At 44.9% G+C, this 16165-nt stretch overlaps 1 protein-coding gene across 11 annotated transcripts in view; it reads left to right on the top strand.

The window, feature by feature from the left end:
• LOC149365858 (terminal uridylyltransferase 7-like) overlaps nt 1-16165 on the top strand; it is a 50369-nt gene that overhangs the window by 7716 nt on the left and 26488 nt on the right. For 9 of the 11 annotated variants that reach the window (XM_089546877.1, XM_089546840.1, XM_089546870.1 and 6 more), the window contains exons 7-16: nt 967-1107; nt 1950-2146; nt 3740-3853; nt 4367-4414; nt 4933-5104; nt 7689-7900; nt 11077-11505; nt 13377-13427; nt 13534-13630; nt 15100-15186. In XM_089546877.1, coding sequence (XP_089403003.1) covers nt 967-1107; nt 1950-2146; nt 3740-3853; nt 4367-4414; nt 4933-5104; nt 7689-7900; nt 11077-11505; nt 13377-13427; nt 13534-13630; nt 15100-15186 — 1548 coding nt within the window. The remainder of the gene's footprint in view (nt 1-966; nt 1108-1949; nt 2147-3739; nt 3854-4366; nt 4415-4932; nt 5105-7688; nt 7901-11076; nt 11506-13376; nt 13428-13533; nt 13631-15099; nt 15187-16165) is intronic. The other 2 variants (XM_089546897.1, XM_089546857.1) reach the window with 1 other exon arrangement.

Below are 16165 nucleotides of genomic sequence, written 5' to 3'. Positions count from 1 at the left end.
CAGAGCATAGAAGAAATATTGTTACTACGGACGCTTTCTATCAGCTGATGTCTATTCAGAGGGCTTTCTTTTTTTTCCTTTTTATTGATGTCCATTTTTACAAAATGGAGGAGGCCGAGGTAAAAGCTGCGTCAGTGCAGCTTGAGAGGCCCTCGACCCCCTTTACATGTGGCAGCGCGGCGAAGCACAACATACAAAACATAACATACACAGGTCACCTGTCCCGGAAGAACAATCACTCAGATATACATAGAAGATAAGATGAAAAAGAGCTCTTACAACACACTACATAATCGGTCAAAACCACATGAACTCAAGAAAGTCTTGAAATTTGAGGGAGTCATTTTTTTCGACAGTGATGCCATTTTCATTAAGGGAATTTAATAGGCGTGGTAAATTGTTCTCAAGCATTTGTTTACTATAAGTTGTCCGGTGTGTTTTAACCTCCCACTTTTCAGAATGACGAGTACTGTAAGCGGGCACGTTTAAACGCAAATTAGCGATGTCAAGTAATATAGAATTGTGTTTCTTTGTACCAGAATAGAATTCCCGCAGGAGTCGATATGTGTAAATATCTCGAATTTTTTTTACGTTATATCTCCGGAAAAGAGGGTCACTGTGTTCAGTGTAGGATGCATTGGCAATAATGCGCAAAGCCCTTTTCTGCATGGTGAAAATATTGTTAAGATTTGATTGAGTCTTAAGATTTTTAGCAGAAAGCTGCTTATGCTTACCTTCTTGTGCTTTTTGTGTCATTTTGCTGTTTGACAGCACACTGGTACGTGTTGCATTATAAAGGGAATGTTTAATTTAATTTCTGATACGTGGATGTAAAGTTGCACTTGCGTCACTTTATTAGACATTTGGTTTGGACTGAAAGCAAGCAGTTAAAATAAACAGCATATGCCTATGCAGCTTCGAGGCAGTGATCTAAAGAAAATGTCTCCTTGACAACTGTACACGCAGATGTCAGGTTCCACCTTCATGGCTCCTCTGTCAACGGGTTTGGCCTGAAGACGAGCAATGTCAATGTGGACTTGTCTCCAGCTGGAAAAGCGGACTGTGCGCAGCTGTTTGTTGGCACGGGCGACCTCCTTCAAGGATGCCGTAAGCCTGCACTTCTCACTCACGGAGTTCTAAATGCACCAGTAACAAATGAACGAAGCCGTTAGGTACTGCAACTATCCGCTAAAAAAAAAAAAAGACACACTAGCATTGTCACTCTGTCTGGACACACTTAAAAAGCAGTGTGGAAGTTAGTGAAGAAGGCAGCAAGCAAAATCTTTTTCATTTCGTATTGTTGTAATGTTGTAATGAGGGCAGGCAAAAGTGATTTTTTCGAGACTAAAAAATTCATAATGCCAAAGGTAAGGACAATGTATTAATTATGAAATTTGTAGCTGTTGTTGGCTACTTAGGAAAACAGGGTGAAGTGTGTTATGGGTTTCATCTTTTGGGGTAATATGTCAGCTAAAATGGCAACTTGAAACTGTGAGCTGGATTTTCGTTCTTTCACTTCTTGAATCGCAGACATTGGACTGGTGAAAATTTGTTGGAGCAAATCATGGCCTTCAGGGCATGTGGAATAACTGTTTGCTTGGAATGTGTCTGAATGTGCTATGATTATAATGGTAGGTGAACGTGTGTTTTTTAAATTGTGTTATCAAAACATAGAGTAGCACTTCGAACATTGTGTTCTTTGTTCTTTGCAATCCCATCAGCAACAATCTTTGGTGGAGAACTTTTATTCTGGCTATTCCCACGGGCAGCAGAAAACTTTTTTGCTCGCTTAAAGTTCGCTTACCATAAAAATGATTCCGTGTTTGGAACCGCTCTGGCCATAGAATGAGAGTGGGGTTAGTGCCTCTAAAACTTGTTCACAGAAACTCGGAAACGGCGTGGAGAGTAAAGTTGATGCTTTCGCCGTTTGCGCGTTTTGGACTGTGCAGCCAAGTACGAACAAGTGACCAAGAACTACTTGTCCAAAGTGCCGCGCATACGCTTCAGGGAGGTCAGCAGCCAGCTCTCTTGTGAGATCAGCCTCAACAACTGCAACTCGCAGAAGACTTCGAGACTGCTTGACGACTATGCCTCGCTGGACCCACGGGTTAAAACTCTGGGCGTTGCCTTCCGACTGTGGGCCAAGGTAATTCTGGGAGCGGCCATGTTTTTTCTGCCCGCTTTTGGGGGTGTGTTCTGTCCACGTCCTGCATTTGAGCTCACGTATCAAGTGCTCACTGGGAGGTGTACTGAATGAAAATTATTGGGTTTCTGTTTACCCTTTGTACTGAGCTGCTCTTGATCCCGTAGAGATTACGCGTGCCGCTTGGTCCATTGATGGCTAAATTCATCCCGACGCACAACAAATAGCTACTAATTGGTACCATTGCCTCATGTGGCCAGCTTCATCTGTGATTTTGGCTAATGTTGAACTCACTTTGAGATGAACACTGGTGTGGGCAAATGTGCCCAGAGTGTATGTGGGCTCAAAGATGCTCAACCTGGCATGCATGTACAGGTGTCGGCCTTTAGCCTCTAAAGGCACATGGAGGACAGATTGAAGGTGGCCTGTGTCAACAGAATACAGCACGGTAATGGCAAAGTGACCACTCTCGCCAAAAACAGAGCTTTCATAAGCTAAAAAAGAGCCTAAGAACAAAATAAAGGTGTCGCCATCACCGGCCGATTTTTCAAGTAAACTGCGTTTAAAAGTAATAGCTGAGCGGTGATGTAATCACAATTAAGACGAGCAGCTGGGGATCTCATAGATAGGTCTCACACCCACAGATACGTTGGCTCCGCATGAAGGTCGACTCCCGCATTTTTCAATGGCTATTTTGGCAGGATGCCGACGCAGTTTCAATGAGTGTGACAAAACTTCACTGCATCCTCTGTATTTTTAATCTAATGGCCTTGCTTATTGGAGAATGCACGGTTTTTAAATGACCTATTGTGCCGTTCACCTTTTTTTTTTTGTATGCCAGAAGTGTTCGAAATATTCGCCGGAAGTATTCGAAATATTTGCTTCGAAATTATTTGAAGAAAATTAGTGTTCGATTCGAACAAAAAAAGAAAAACGCTATTTACACATGCTTAGTTATTTGAGTGTGTCACAGGGACACATATGAAAGAGGAGGTGTAGAATTCTAGGTACAGGTGGAGTTAGCCCCACAAAGCATGCAAGGCTTTGTGGGGTTTCTAGCGCGGTTTGGACCCTGCACTCAGGGCCGAAGCCAGTCAGCTAGCTCGACCACAGCTTTGGCCGCAAAGAACAGCACCACCGAGGAATAGCCCGCAGGCAAAACCGTTTATTGGGATCTCCCAAATTCTGAAGGCCTCCCTCGGTCGCATGCAAGCGGCAACGGCAGGCAGCAGCCACGGGAAACAGGCACAGGAAAGCAGTTCGGGTCACCTGGGCCGCTGAGGTGTTGTGTCCACTGTCCAAGAGCTATTCACGGCTGATCAGGCCGACAATCAACTGTCTTCTTTCGATCTGGAAACTCACGCGCAATCAGCCGAGCACTGACATTATCGCTACTAGCTCGTGTAAGAGTAGGCAGTTCTGCTGACGTCGTGTGTGATGCACGCTGGAAAAGAGGCGAAAAGTCTCAAGCATCACGCCAACAGAGAGTAGTGAGATCGAATGATGGTTTTTATGCTCATGACCATTCTGTGTTTCGGATCTACATCTGGCTGCAAGGTTGCAGCCCGCATTAATTCTTCTTCCTCGAATTTGCAGCACTGTGGCCTGGACCAGCAAGACCGAGGCACTCTACCCGCGCACGCGTTCGCCATCATGACCGTGTTTTTCCTACAACAGTGCAAGCCTGCTGTGCTGCCTGTTCTCCACGAGGTTGGTATCCTCGGCCACCCACAGTCTTTGATGCCTGTTGGTCATTGTATTCTCACAGGTAGCCGGTACTTCCTTATTTTTCACTCCGCCCACCTAAAAGACATGACGGAAAATCAGTCGCAGATTAAGTCTTAAATGCTTACCGTTACTTGCGCACAGGAACTTTACTTTGGAGTGTGGCTGCATCGACATGGGGGAGTGCGCATGTGACGGTGCATTAGAGTTGTCAAACTTCGCATGCGTTTGTACTGTGGATTTACAGAAGCACAGCATCATGGTATGGCAGATCATTCGGAGACAGGTTAGTCTGGTGGCAATTTAATTTCGTTACCCACATGAAAGGTGAGTGCCAGATGAAAGGGAATGCAGCTGTAAACTGGGGAACTGCTACTATGCAGTGTTGTAGGCCACGGCATCTGTGGAAGTTCTACTCCCCTCGTGCATTATATTGGCAACCGTGAGTCAACGCCTGTTCTAACCTGCTTCTCCCCCCGTCTTGCTGAAACTGTGCAGATGAAAGGTGCTAAGGAGTCGGAGTCGTACCTGAAACCTAAAGACCTGGTGAGTTGGCAGCATTGTGTCCACTCGCATGTAGGTTTTTTTTTTTTTTTGCCTTTAGGCTGAAGTTTAATTTCGTGAATTGTTAACTTATTCGGAGTAATTTGTTAGCGAATTTGGAGTAACTGCTTGAAAAGGGCCGTAGTTTCCTGGTACCAGATGCTCCAGATACTGATCACTTTCTCTTGAGAGAGAGGGTAGGCCTCCCCCCCCCCCCATTCCTGTGCCCCTATCAGATTGGGGAACTTCCCGGGCACCCACAGGTAGATATGTATCTCCGACTTACGCTCCTCCATTCATCACCCACAATCCAAAAGGTCTCCACCCGGTCGCCCTCCACCCACCCCCTTCAACCTCTGCTCACCAGAGGCCCTTACAGCAGCGGAAAAAAAAAGCGAAATCAAGTTCAAAGACGTCGTGAGAAGGTGATCAATACAGAAGCGAAGTGTGCACCCAATACTGCGGGTGCAGATTTGGCGCGTTGCATTGTACGATCGCCTGCGCATTTTTCCTGCTTCCAGGAGGGACGGTGGAGCTGCAAGAATGACCGCAGCGTGGGCCAGCTGTGGGTGGAACTCCTGCGCTTCTACGCTGCCGAGTTCAAGCTCAACAAGCGGGTGGTGTGCATCAGGCGGTCTCAGCCCCTTCTCATCGCTGAGAAGAAGTGGAACAGGCGCTACATTGCCATCGAAGGTGGGGACTGTTTCAAGCACTATCTGTCCCCCGGCATTTCCTCTTTCCAACTTCATTTTTGAGACCTGCAGAAAACTGGAATGTTGCAGGGAATGTAGTTGCATCATCACTTTCATTGCATCACCACTTTCATCATCAGTTGCATCATCACTTTCATTGCATCACCACTTTCATCATCAGTTGCATCATCACTTTCATTGCATCACCACTTTCATCATCAGTTGCATCATCACTTTCATTGCATCACCACTTTCATCATCAGTTGCATCGTCACTTTCATTGCATCACCACTTTCATCATCAGTTGCATCGTCACTTTCATTGCATCACCACTTTCATCATCAGTTGCATCGTCACTTTCATTGCATCACCACTTTCATCATCAGTTGCATCGTCACTTTCATTGCATCACCACTTTCATCATCAGTTGCATCGTCACTTTCATTTGCACGCCACTCTCATTCTGCCGTGCATTTTGACTCGAGCTGTCATGAAAGAAATGTGTGGAGTTAAACTTGGACGTAACGAAATTGGGAAAAGTCCTTAAATTTTCTGTTGCAAGCAGGTTTTTCATTTCGTGCAATTTGTATGTGGAGACCTGACTGAAAAATGCAATACGAATTCCCGAATGAAAAGTAAATGCAGTTGAATTTGCCTTGCAAACATTCACAGTAAGCCTAAGTGATAGACACGGAGAAACATTTTGCAGCTGCATTAGTAGCGCGACAGCGGGAGCAGCCACCACAATGTCCCTGCATCTCATACAGTGCCGCGGTGCATGTGACGGGGAGAGTGGGGTAGGTGGGGAAGTTGGGGGAAGCATATGCCTTTTCCTGCATGTCCCTTGTTTTGGTCTGCCCGGCCGCTATTGCACGAGGATACTGACTGAAAAGCCGTACAGTCACCGGCTTTTCATCGCTAGACCGCTGCACCACTGTGCCAGGAGAGGTACGAGGACTCCCAGGGATCTGTGAACTTAGAGAATGACCAATTATACTGAAATGCAAGTCTAAAATGATGCAGTATCACGCAAACTTACATTGTATGATATATAAACTAAGGCAAGCCAGTTCAAATCAAGGAAAACCATAGAAAGTCAAGATTAACCATGCAAAACCAGTACTAACCGTACTAGCACGTGATAATCCATGATTAGCCCCCAAGCTTAAGGGGGACACTGGTCTTAGACCTATTTTCCTTATTTTTAGTCCAATCCTAATGAAACTGTACCACCTTGCTCAGTTTTTTATGCTGATTTCAACAATGAAATTACCTGTGTCATAAATGAGTTGGTTCCCAAGATAATTAATTTTAATTAGTCATTCATTCGTTCCTCGGTGCAAAAAAAAACTGCTCAATAAAAAAAAATTTTAATCCATGGCTACATAGTATGGTGAGTAAAAAGTGCAATAATCAAAACCATTTTTTCATTTTACCGTCGTTAGGGATTTTACTGCACTTTGAATATGAATATTCAAGGCGGGAATGTAATGCATTGATAAACTTTGCAAAATTTAAAATTTTTGAAGTGCGATTGAACAAATCTGCCTCGGTTATTGCACACGTTGTGCCTTCAGCTTCCCTTAGCAAACAGCATGACATCTCTATCTGTCCTAGATGTTGAGATATCGACATACTGAGACAGCCGATGTCCAAAATTTTCATGCCAGTAAATTGTCTGCTCCTGCATAAATTCAGCCCACACGATGACCGGAATTTAATATTATGGTCAAAACGCTGATTTCTTGAAGGGAAAAATTGGTACAGTTGGAGATTCCATAAATGTCACTTTTTGAAAACTTTTGATTTGTTTATTCAATACTGCCAGCTGCCTTTTGGTGGCCAAGGCAGGAGTGGGGATACAATTGCACAGTGCTTTGTCAACTGCAAACAACAAAAAAAAGGGAAAAAAAATAAGGCCTGCAGGTAGGCAACAAAATTTCTGCCGAGCAACTCAAATAATAGACGAGTAAGAAGCACTTTACATAAAAATACAAAACAATACGCGACAAGGGCAACACTCCAGAATCGAACCGAATACCCTAATTTGACTGGCTGGGGTTGATTGCAGATAAAAATGTTTCGGCTGACGATAAGGTGACCAGTTCGTGAGGCAATGCATTCCAATCAGCTGTCGTTCTTGGAAAGAATGACAGCTTGTACGCAGTGGTTCTGCATTTAGTAAATACAATAGGGGATATTCAAAATTCCGCAAGGGCGCTTTCCCGCATCACAATGTTGCCCCTAACAAGATGGCTGACCATGCGTTTCCAGCTGAAACAAAGCAAGAAAGACTGTTTTTTTTTTTTATTCGTCCAAAATACGCTTCTTACATTCTATCCACACCTTTAGCGCCTGTCCTGTAGCCCACGTAGTTTCTTTATAGCGAAGTCGGCCATCTTGTTTGGGGCAACATAGTTATGTGGGAAAGCGCACTTGCGGAATTTTGAATATCCCCTGTTGTTTTATCGTGTTTGTGCCGAGTTTGTTGTGTTCTGTTATACTGCATTTTTTGGTCATTTTTTCGTCTCAAAGACCAGTGTTCCCCCTTAAACCACCCCTGGGTTTTTTTTTCCTCCCAACAGACCCGTACTCATCGAAGCGCAACCTGGCGCGCTCCATCCCCAGCGAGCGGATGTACCTGTTCATCAAGCGCTGCTTCTGCACCTCGGCCATCTACTTCCTGCAGCCGCAACTGCAGACGGGGCCCCTGTTCACCCGCCTGCCGGGTCCCCCCATGTACACGGAGAACTCCGACTCCGACTCGGACTCCGACCGCGAAGAGGCCAGCACCAAGGTGCGCATCGTCCTTTCTGTTTTCGGCTGCCTGCAAGCTAAGCGCCTGAATTGTCTAAAAATGCCAAGCTTCTCCAGCCTATTGCAGGTCATTGAATGACTTAATTAAAGGTGCACTGAAGAGGAATATGAACTCGTCTTTTTGCTGCGGGAACTCGATCTGCATGTTCCCAACATTCTTAGAAACCTCGGTTTATTGCCCTGTGCTGCCGATTTTCCAAATTAAATAGGATTAACGTCCAGCTCCCGCTTTTTTTTTTCACCGTAAAAACCCGCGTACTATAATACGAACCCGAATATAATATGAAGCTAAGTTTTAGAGACGCGAAATGGGAAAAAAAGTTTCACCCGCGTATAATACGAGTTACACAAGCTCATAGAAGACATTTATTCAAATCGCATCCCGCACTTCACTTCAATTACTTTCTTCTTCAGTAGCGCTTTCTTCGGACATTTCTTTGTCCGACAAATCATCCCAAATGTACTTATCTTCCGTGCCATCGAGGGCGTTCGAGATGCCGCACTTCTTAAGCCCGCTTCAGCCGCCCGGTTGGCGTCACTGCAGGCTCACCTGAGCGCATCCACTCTGCGTAGGACCGCTTGACTGCGTCCTTGAACGGTTTGTTTACACAACCATCAAGCGGCCGCGAAAGCTTCGTCGCGTTCCGCTGCACGCGAAAAAGGCTTCTTTCTGTTGTGGCCATCCACGAATGCTTCCTTCGACGACACCAAACTGCCTCCCGGCCGCACCGTAGCCGATGTTCTCCTCAGCTAAAATCGCTAGAAAGTAGCCGAGTACTGTTTTCGAGACCGTGACATCGTGCTCCCTAAAACAATATCCACTTCACGAAGCGTGCCATACATCCGAGCACGTGCGTTGTCAACAGGCGCACGGCACACCGCGACCCCCCGGCGCACCCAACGGATCAACAAAGAAACGACGTCGTGACGTCGTTTGTCGAGAGTAACGAAGCCAAGCCATAGCCATGCGCCAATAGCAAAGCCAAGCCGTAGCCACGCCGCAAAAACGAAACCAAAACTTCGAGCAACTTCGAAAATCTTTGGATCCGCAAATAGTACGAGGCGGAAATTTAGGACGCTAATTATGGGAAAAAAACCTCGTACTATACGCGGGTTTTTACGGTAATTCCCCGCATACGGTTGGAGGAGTCGGCCAGCGCATGGAGTGCCTTTCAGGCAGTCGCATGGCGACTTTGCTTTCGCTTTTGTTTTGTTTCTTTTAGGTTTCTGCGAATAAATAGGTCTAGTCAGAGGCTACATAGCTGCCAATTAGGCCCACGGAAATAAAAGTACGCCTGGACTCTTTTCTTTCGCCGATCACTACGTATCACTCCGCCGATGGCAGAGCAGCAAGCCGCCACGGGACTGGGTGAAAGGTTGGTCGACTCCTCCCACCGTCTACGGGGAATTAAAAAAAAAAAGCGGGAGCTCGAAGTTAATTCAATTTAAATTGGGGAAATAGGCCGCACAGGGCAATAATTCGAAGTTCCCAAGAACGCTCGGAATGTGTAGATTGAGTTCCAGCAGTAAAAATACTAGTTCAGATTCCTCTTTAAAGGGGGACAGTATCCTGAGTGAACTTTTGAATCGGTTGCTCAGTTTCACTGAAACTTGTTGGCCTAGTTTGTATCGCTACTGGGACCACCTCTGCCAAATTTTTTTTATTCTAGAGTAAGTATGAGGCAGGTTATGCAACCTTTATGACAAGGATGACTATGCTTGCTTAGGAAGACCATCGTTTTGGAAAATAAGGGTGGTTTTCCCAGTTTTCTGGGCTATGTGGCCTTGGGAACGCCCAAAGCACACAACTGTGGAATTATTCTGCCCAGGTTTGCTGTATTTTGAAAGACTGCTGCCATATAAAGAATAGCGTTGGTTTTTCATTTGACATCATTTTTTTTATAAATAATTTCTTTAATGTGAAAAAAAAAGAGGCGAAAAATAGACTGAGTGCGCAGTGGTGTTCCTAACAAAATTTCTCTCCAGAAAGCCTGCTACAATACCGGTATTATCAATTAACATTGGAAGGATAATTTTCCTGAGTTGACGGTTTACTGAAGAAACAGGAAATGAGCAAAATGGACTCACAACATTGAAAAGTCTCTACACTTTATTTTCAGCGCTTCATTGCTCAAGGAACTCCCCATCCGAATAATGAAATTTGGCAGAGATGGTCCCAGCAGTGATATAAACCAGGTCCGCAAGTTTTAATGAAATTGAGGAAGCGGTTCAAAAGTTCATTGTTTATAGTGTCCCTCCCCTAACTCAGAAAAGCAGTAAATTGTGTGGAGCTCTTCGCTTGTCCTGGTCAAGAGACTGCCTGCTGAAAGCTTATGCATTTACCATCCTGGTTGCCTTTAAGCCCTGGCTCATAACTTAGGGCATTTTTTTCGTGAAAAAAAAAAGAAAAAGGCGAAATTTTATATCAGATTTTTCTTTCACTCCCTTGTGTTTCTGTGTCAAGTGCTGCAGTTGGTTGTTGGTTTGGTAACAGCCACTTTTAACAACTCTTTTTTTTTTTTCTGGTGCTCTTTAGCTAGTGCTCTTGTGGTGTCATAACAAACACCACGCTTACAGGGGAACAAAAACTGCACAGAAAATATGTCCCAGTGTCAGAATTTGGAAAGCTGCAGACAGTGGGGCCGCGCTCTGAAATGATTGCTTTTGGTGTTAGTGCTTTGTTTTCACTCTGTACGATGTCCACCCTCATGCCTCAGCATATAGCTGCATAGTTGTCAGGGCGGGGGCAAGTGACTGGACAATATTCTGCTCGGAGAAGACAATTTTTAGTGCTAGTAATGTTAAAATGGCTCCTAGTAAACTGTACACCATCGGTTAGCATTGACAAGCATGCCCATAACAAAAAGCCTGTAACCCAGCCGCAGCGGTTGAATTTCTTTGGAGGAGAAATTCTAGAGGCCCCTGTACTGTGCGATGTCAGTGCACGTTAAAGAACCCCAGGGGGTCGAAATTTCCGGAGCCCTCCACTACGGCGTCTCTCATAGCCTTAGTCGCTTTGGGACGTTAAACCCCATCAACCAACCAACCTAAGCATGCATGCATGCATGTTCATGTAGGGAGATGAGATAACCGCTGTCCCTGGGTTGCTTGGTGATGCGGTTGATTCACTGCATCCCGTCTTGCGTTTTCTTCCAGCAGGGGAAGGTGCGGCACGACTCCGAGGATCTGGGCCGAGCGAAGGCGACCGACGATGATGAAGACGAGGATGAAGATGAGGACGACGCCAGCAGCTGCTCGTCGGGCCCAGCCCATGACAGTGACGAGCACGACCCGGAGCTGTCGTTTGCCGAAGTGTCGAGTGTCATAGCCAATCTCGACCTAGGACCAGAGCCCGGCGCGAAGGCCAAAGGCTCCCGGAAGAAGGAGGCACAGCCTCAGGATGCCCCGCCGCCTCCACCAGCACCACCGCCACCTCCATCACCTCCACCTCCACCCCCACAGGCTGCCCAGCAGTTTGTGAAGCCGGGGCCGCCCATACCTCAGAGGTATCTCGATGACCTCGACCTGTGCACCATTGAAGACTTCAGCTACAGCTTCTCGAAGAAGACGCTGGCCAACGGAAAGGTACGACTGCTGGCAAATACGTAGTTGTGACGTCTGACACTTTCTCTTTCTCTCTTGTACGACTGCTGGCAAATACGTAGTTGTGACGTCTGACACTTTCTCTTTCTCTCTTTATTGTTTTTTATTTAAGGCAGAAATTCTTTCCAGGCATTCACCTAGATAACCATCCATATCATGGAAATAACTTGAATAACAATGGGGTGGAGCGCATATGGCAGGTTCTCTCAGGTTATGAATGGCGGTTTACCAATATCTCTCAAAAGAAAAGTATACGACAGATGTGTCTTACCGGTACTCACCTATGGGGCAGAAACGTGGAGACTAACAAGGAAGGTTCAGCTTAAGTTAAGGACAATGCAGCGAGCTATGGAAGGAAAAATGATGGGTGTAACATTAAGAGATTGGAAGAGGGCGGAGTGGGTGAGGGAACAAACACGGATTAATGACATCCTCGTTGAAATCAAGAGGAAGAAATGGGCTTTGGCAGGATAATCAGGATAATCACTGGTCCTTAAGGGTAATGGAGTGGATTCCAAGAGAAGGCAAGTGTATACAGGGGCGGCAGAAAGTTAGCTGGGCAGATGAGATTAAGAAGTTTGCGGGGATATGATGGCCGCAACTGGCAAAGGACAGGGTGAATTGGAGAGACATGTCTCCGAGAGAGGGCTTTTGCCCTGCAGTGGTCATGGTCAGGCTGATGGTGATGATGATCAGAGCTCACCTGGGTAGGCGTGAAGAGCACTTTGCGATATGCATACAATGTGCTTACAGTATGTGTATAACACGCGTATAATATGCGTACAGTGTATACAGTCGCTGACCGTTTTTTCGGGACTCTCAAGGGACTGTGAAAACATCCGAAAAATCAAACAATTTTTGGACTTCTCTTGGCTGGATGACTGGGCCTTATAGAGTACTGTGTATACGTACTCTAGCATGTGAATTTGATGATTTCATGTACAAGTAATATCGTAGTCCATACTTGCAAGGAAGCAGCACAGCTCATAGATGAGTTAGTGGCATGGACAGGTGCAGTATTTGTGTCATGGCATACATCATTAAATCAAGCATAAATAATGGTCACAACTAGCTCCTTAGCTCATTCTTTGTTGTGAAAATACTTAATCTGTCAGCATCAAATGAAATGGGAACTGCAAAACTAGCTGATATTACTCTAGGGAGCCAGAATACTAGAACGTTTGATTTTCAAATTGAAAGCATGGCGACTGCTTTTTGGAAGTGTTAATAGGCGCCACACCTGTATTTTCTCTTAAATTTTTGTTTGTTTGTGCTCTCGTTTCAGTTGTTTTGTTTGCGTTTCATTTGACGCTGATCATACTTCAGCATCCTTGGGCTTCTCAGAGGTCGATGATTGTACCCGAGATGTCCTGATCCAGTTGTGACAGAGACCCACTGATTTAGATACTGGGTTTATTCATAGTATCGCAGAGAGAAAAAAAAAAAAAAGAACTGCTGAGCAAAGTTTTTTTCTTTTCTCAAAAGGAGTGGCATATCAGAAATGGCTGGAGTGGTGATTACTACTGGTAAGATTACCTAGAGGTCAACTCTTGGTGATAAAGTTTCACTGGACTGGAGATAACAGATGACGACTGAGTGCATTAGCTTTTTGCAGTGAAAGCAGTTGCTGCTGCCTGGTCACATGCAGATAAGGTGCATATTTTGTAATTACTGCTGCTAAATACACAAATGACCAAATTATTTTACTAATTACTGCTTACATAGGGCAAGCACAGGTCTTGTTCTGTGAGTTCGTTCTTTGACTTGGGCACTGTTCCTAGGATGTATCTCACATGCATGAACTTTCTGCAACAGCCTGTCTGAGTTTTGTGTCACTCTCTCTTGTCGTGCAGTCGCCTCCTATTATCTGCTCCTTCTGTCAGAAGAGCGGGCATTTACATGAGGTGCGTATCCTTGACCTGGTTTTTTATTAGCTAGTGTACTAGTTAGGGAGCACTGTCTGAGCAGTTAAGTTAACCGGTTGTGGTCAACGGTTTTCTCCGAATGCAGGACTGCCCAGACCAGCGCCTTCCCGAACTGAAGCAGCTGCCGGACATGACGAGGAATTACACCAAAATACTCAACGACGTCTGTCAGGATGTGATGAGTGAGTTTGCTTACTTTTTTTGGCACCCCTCTACTTTTAGCTCAGTTATATTTCTTCAAGGAGGCGAGAGTGTTCGCAGGTAGGCAAGAGAAGTTTGTGTGACTTTAGATACACAGTCCTGTACCTCTTTGGAGGCTTTGAACCAGCCTCCCTAGTCTGGTGCAGTAGGTAATCCAGTGCGCTCGATACTTGGGATTTTATCTTCTTGGCTTTGCACTTGAATACCGCTTCTTAAGGGGGGACATGGGTCTTAGAACATTTTTTTTTATTTACAGACCAAATGTAATGAAACTGCACAGACTTATTCAGTTTTTTCTGCTGATTTCAAATATGCAATTTGTTTATTTTTAGGCCAATTAGTTCCTGAGATATTAACATATATCATGCCATTGTCTGCTCAAACAAAAAAAAAATGGGCCACCAGAAATTTAATTTTAATATGTGGGTAGATACTACGGTGTGTGAGGAATGCAACACTGGAAGCAGTTTTCAGTTTTTTGTCCATGTGGTCAAATGGGCTTAATAGTTAGTTTTCAAGTGAGTTAACCAGACATACAGTGCCAGAAAACACATGACACACATGAAACTAACTATTAAGCCCATTTGTCCACACGGACAAAAAACTGAAAACTGCTTCCAGTGTTGCATTTCTCACACGTTGTAGTATCTACCCACATATTAATATTAAATTTCTGGTGGCCCATTTTTTTTCTATTGTTTCAGCAGACAATGGCATGATATATATTAATATCTCAGGAACTAATTGGCCTAGAAATAAACCAATTGCATATTTGAAATCAGCAGAAAAAACTGAATAAGTCTGTGCAGTTTCATTGCATTTGGTACCTAAATAAAAAAAACGTTTTAAGACCCATGTCCCCCCTTAATTACAATACTATATTAGGGCAGAATAAAGTGTAATGACACGCTGGTACTCGTTAGATGAGCTGTTGTGGGTTAGGAATGAATGGTATATTTTCACAAACTATTACGAGGGTCCAAAAGGGTGCAAACTTTCATAGACAACCTCTAGTAGATTAGTGTCAGGATTGCAATGAAGCAGTTGCATCAAAGTGCGGGTACAGGAAAATTTCAGTGAATGAGGTATTTTTTAATGCAGCAATGTGTTGATGATACAACCCTCGCAGGGTCACGAAAAATGTTCTTAACATCGAAAAACAAACATCCAGATGACAGAGAGCATGGGAAGTGCATTGTCTGCACTTCCCACTTATTTCTTGCTGTGTGCCTCGCGCTACTAGCGGTTGTGGCATCGGCTGTGTGCGGGCAGAAAATTCACTGGATTTTTTCTTTGCATTTTTTTTTACTGCCATTCCACGAGCCCGTCTTTCGGCGCATTGTTTGATATTATGCAGCCCTGCTCAATGGCGAGTGCAAAAACGTTCTTGCTTCCGTCGTACATCTTAGGAGAGAGTTATGGGTATGCGTGGTTCAATTTTTCCCTGCAGATGAGTGTTCCCCGAAACCAGATGAAGAGGCAAATCGTCAGGAGGTGCTCCAGCAACTGGAATCCTTCATCCGAGAGCTGTACAAAGGTGGGGCTCGGATCTCGGAGCCGACAGTCATCGATGTGCTGTGCCTGCAGATCAGTGCATGATCACTGAGGCTTGAAGTGCTTATCATTGGGCTGCCTAACTGCTTTTGGTGGGCCGTCAGTACTCCTGTCAAGCGGGCAGTATGAAGTGCAATTTTAGCTGATGTTTTCAATGTGGATTTCACTTGCGAACTGTCTTGTGGGGACATTTAGTAGCACTTGCTGCAGAGCATTCACTCAGCTCGAGCACACATTACTCACCTGCATGTGTACGTAGCCCTAGTGCCAGTTCTTTGGTTATTACAGGGAAAGTAAAGAGAAAGTTTGTTTTTGCAGTGCCCAGGAGTAAATTTTTAATTGGCGCAAAGCCTGTTCTTTTGTGGCATACAGCAATTTGTTTTTTACCAAATAATGAGTGTTAGAATTTGAGCTACACAAAGCATATGCAGCAACTAAACCACGGTTAGGGCTGTGGTGTTGTGCATTTAGTTGTCCTTGCTTTCAAGGGAAATCCTTTCATTCAATAGAGTTAAGCAGCATGACGTTATTGCCTTTTCTAGGAGTACTTATCAACGCTTGAAGGTTCCTCGCGGGGTGCAGCCGACGTTCATTGATTCAACCTTGGTGTTTGGAAAATTACCGGAACTTGATATTGAAGGGCGCAAACGATCCTGCAGAACCAGCTTGCACTGAAAAGTCTGGTTGACATTTTTATTGGGAAGCATTAGAGGCCTAATTGGGAAGAACACGTGTCGTAGGAAGCTAAATTCGCTTATGGGCTGGAAGGAAATGACATCACCGGTCGAAAGCAGTCCCATTGGCTGGAAGGAAATGACATCACCAGGCGGAAAGTGACATCGCTTCTGGTAATATTATGAACAGCTACTAATGCTGTCTCGTTGCCTTCAGAGAGTAGAATTAGGTGTCGCTGTGAATATCTTTTTTGTGTGTTAGAGGGCCTGTTCTCATTACCTAAGTGC

Source organism: Amblyomma mixtum, chromosome 1 (genome assembly GCF_055824585.1).
Source record: "Amblyomma mixtum isolate Tamu chromosome 1, ASM5582458v1, whole genome shotgun sequence".
Classification (NCBI taxonomy): domain Eukaryota; kingdom Metazoa; phylum Arthropoda; class Arachnida; order Ixodida; family Ixodidae; genus Amblyomma; species Amblyomma mixtum.
The sequence above is the reverse complement of the archived record's forward strand: the minus strand, read 5'-3'. Positions and strand labels throughout refer to the sequence as shown.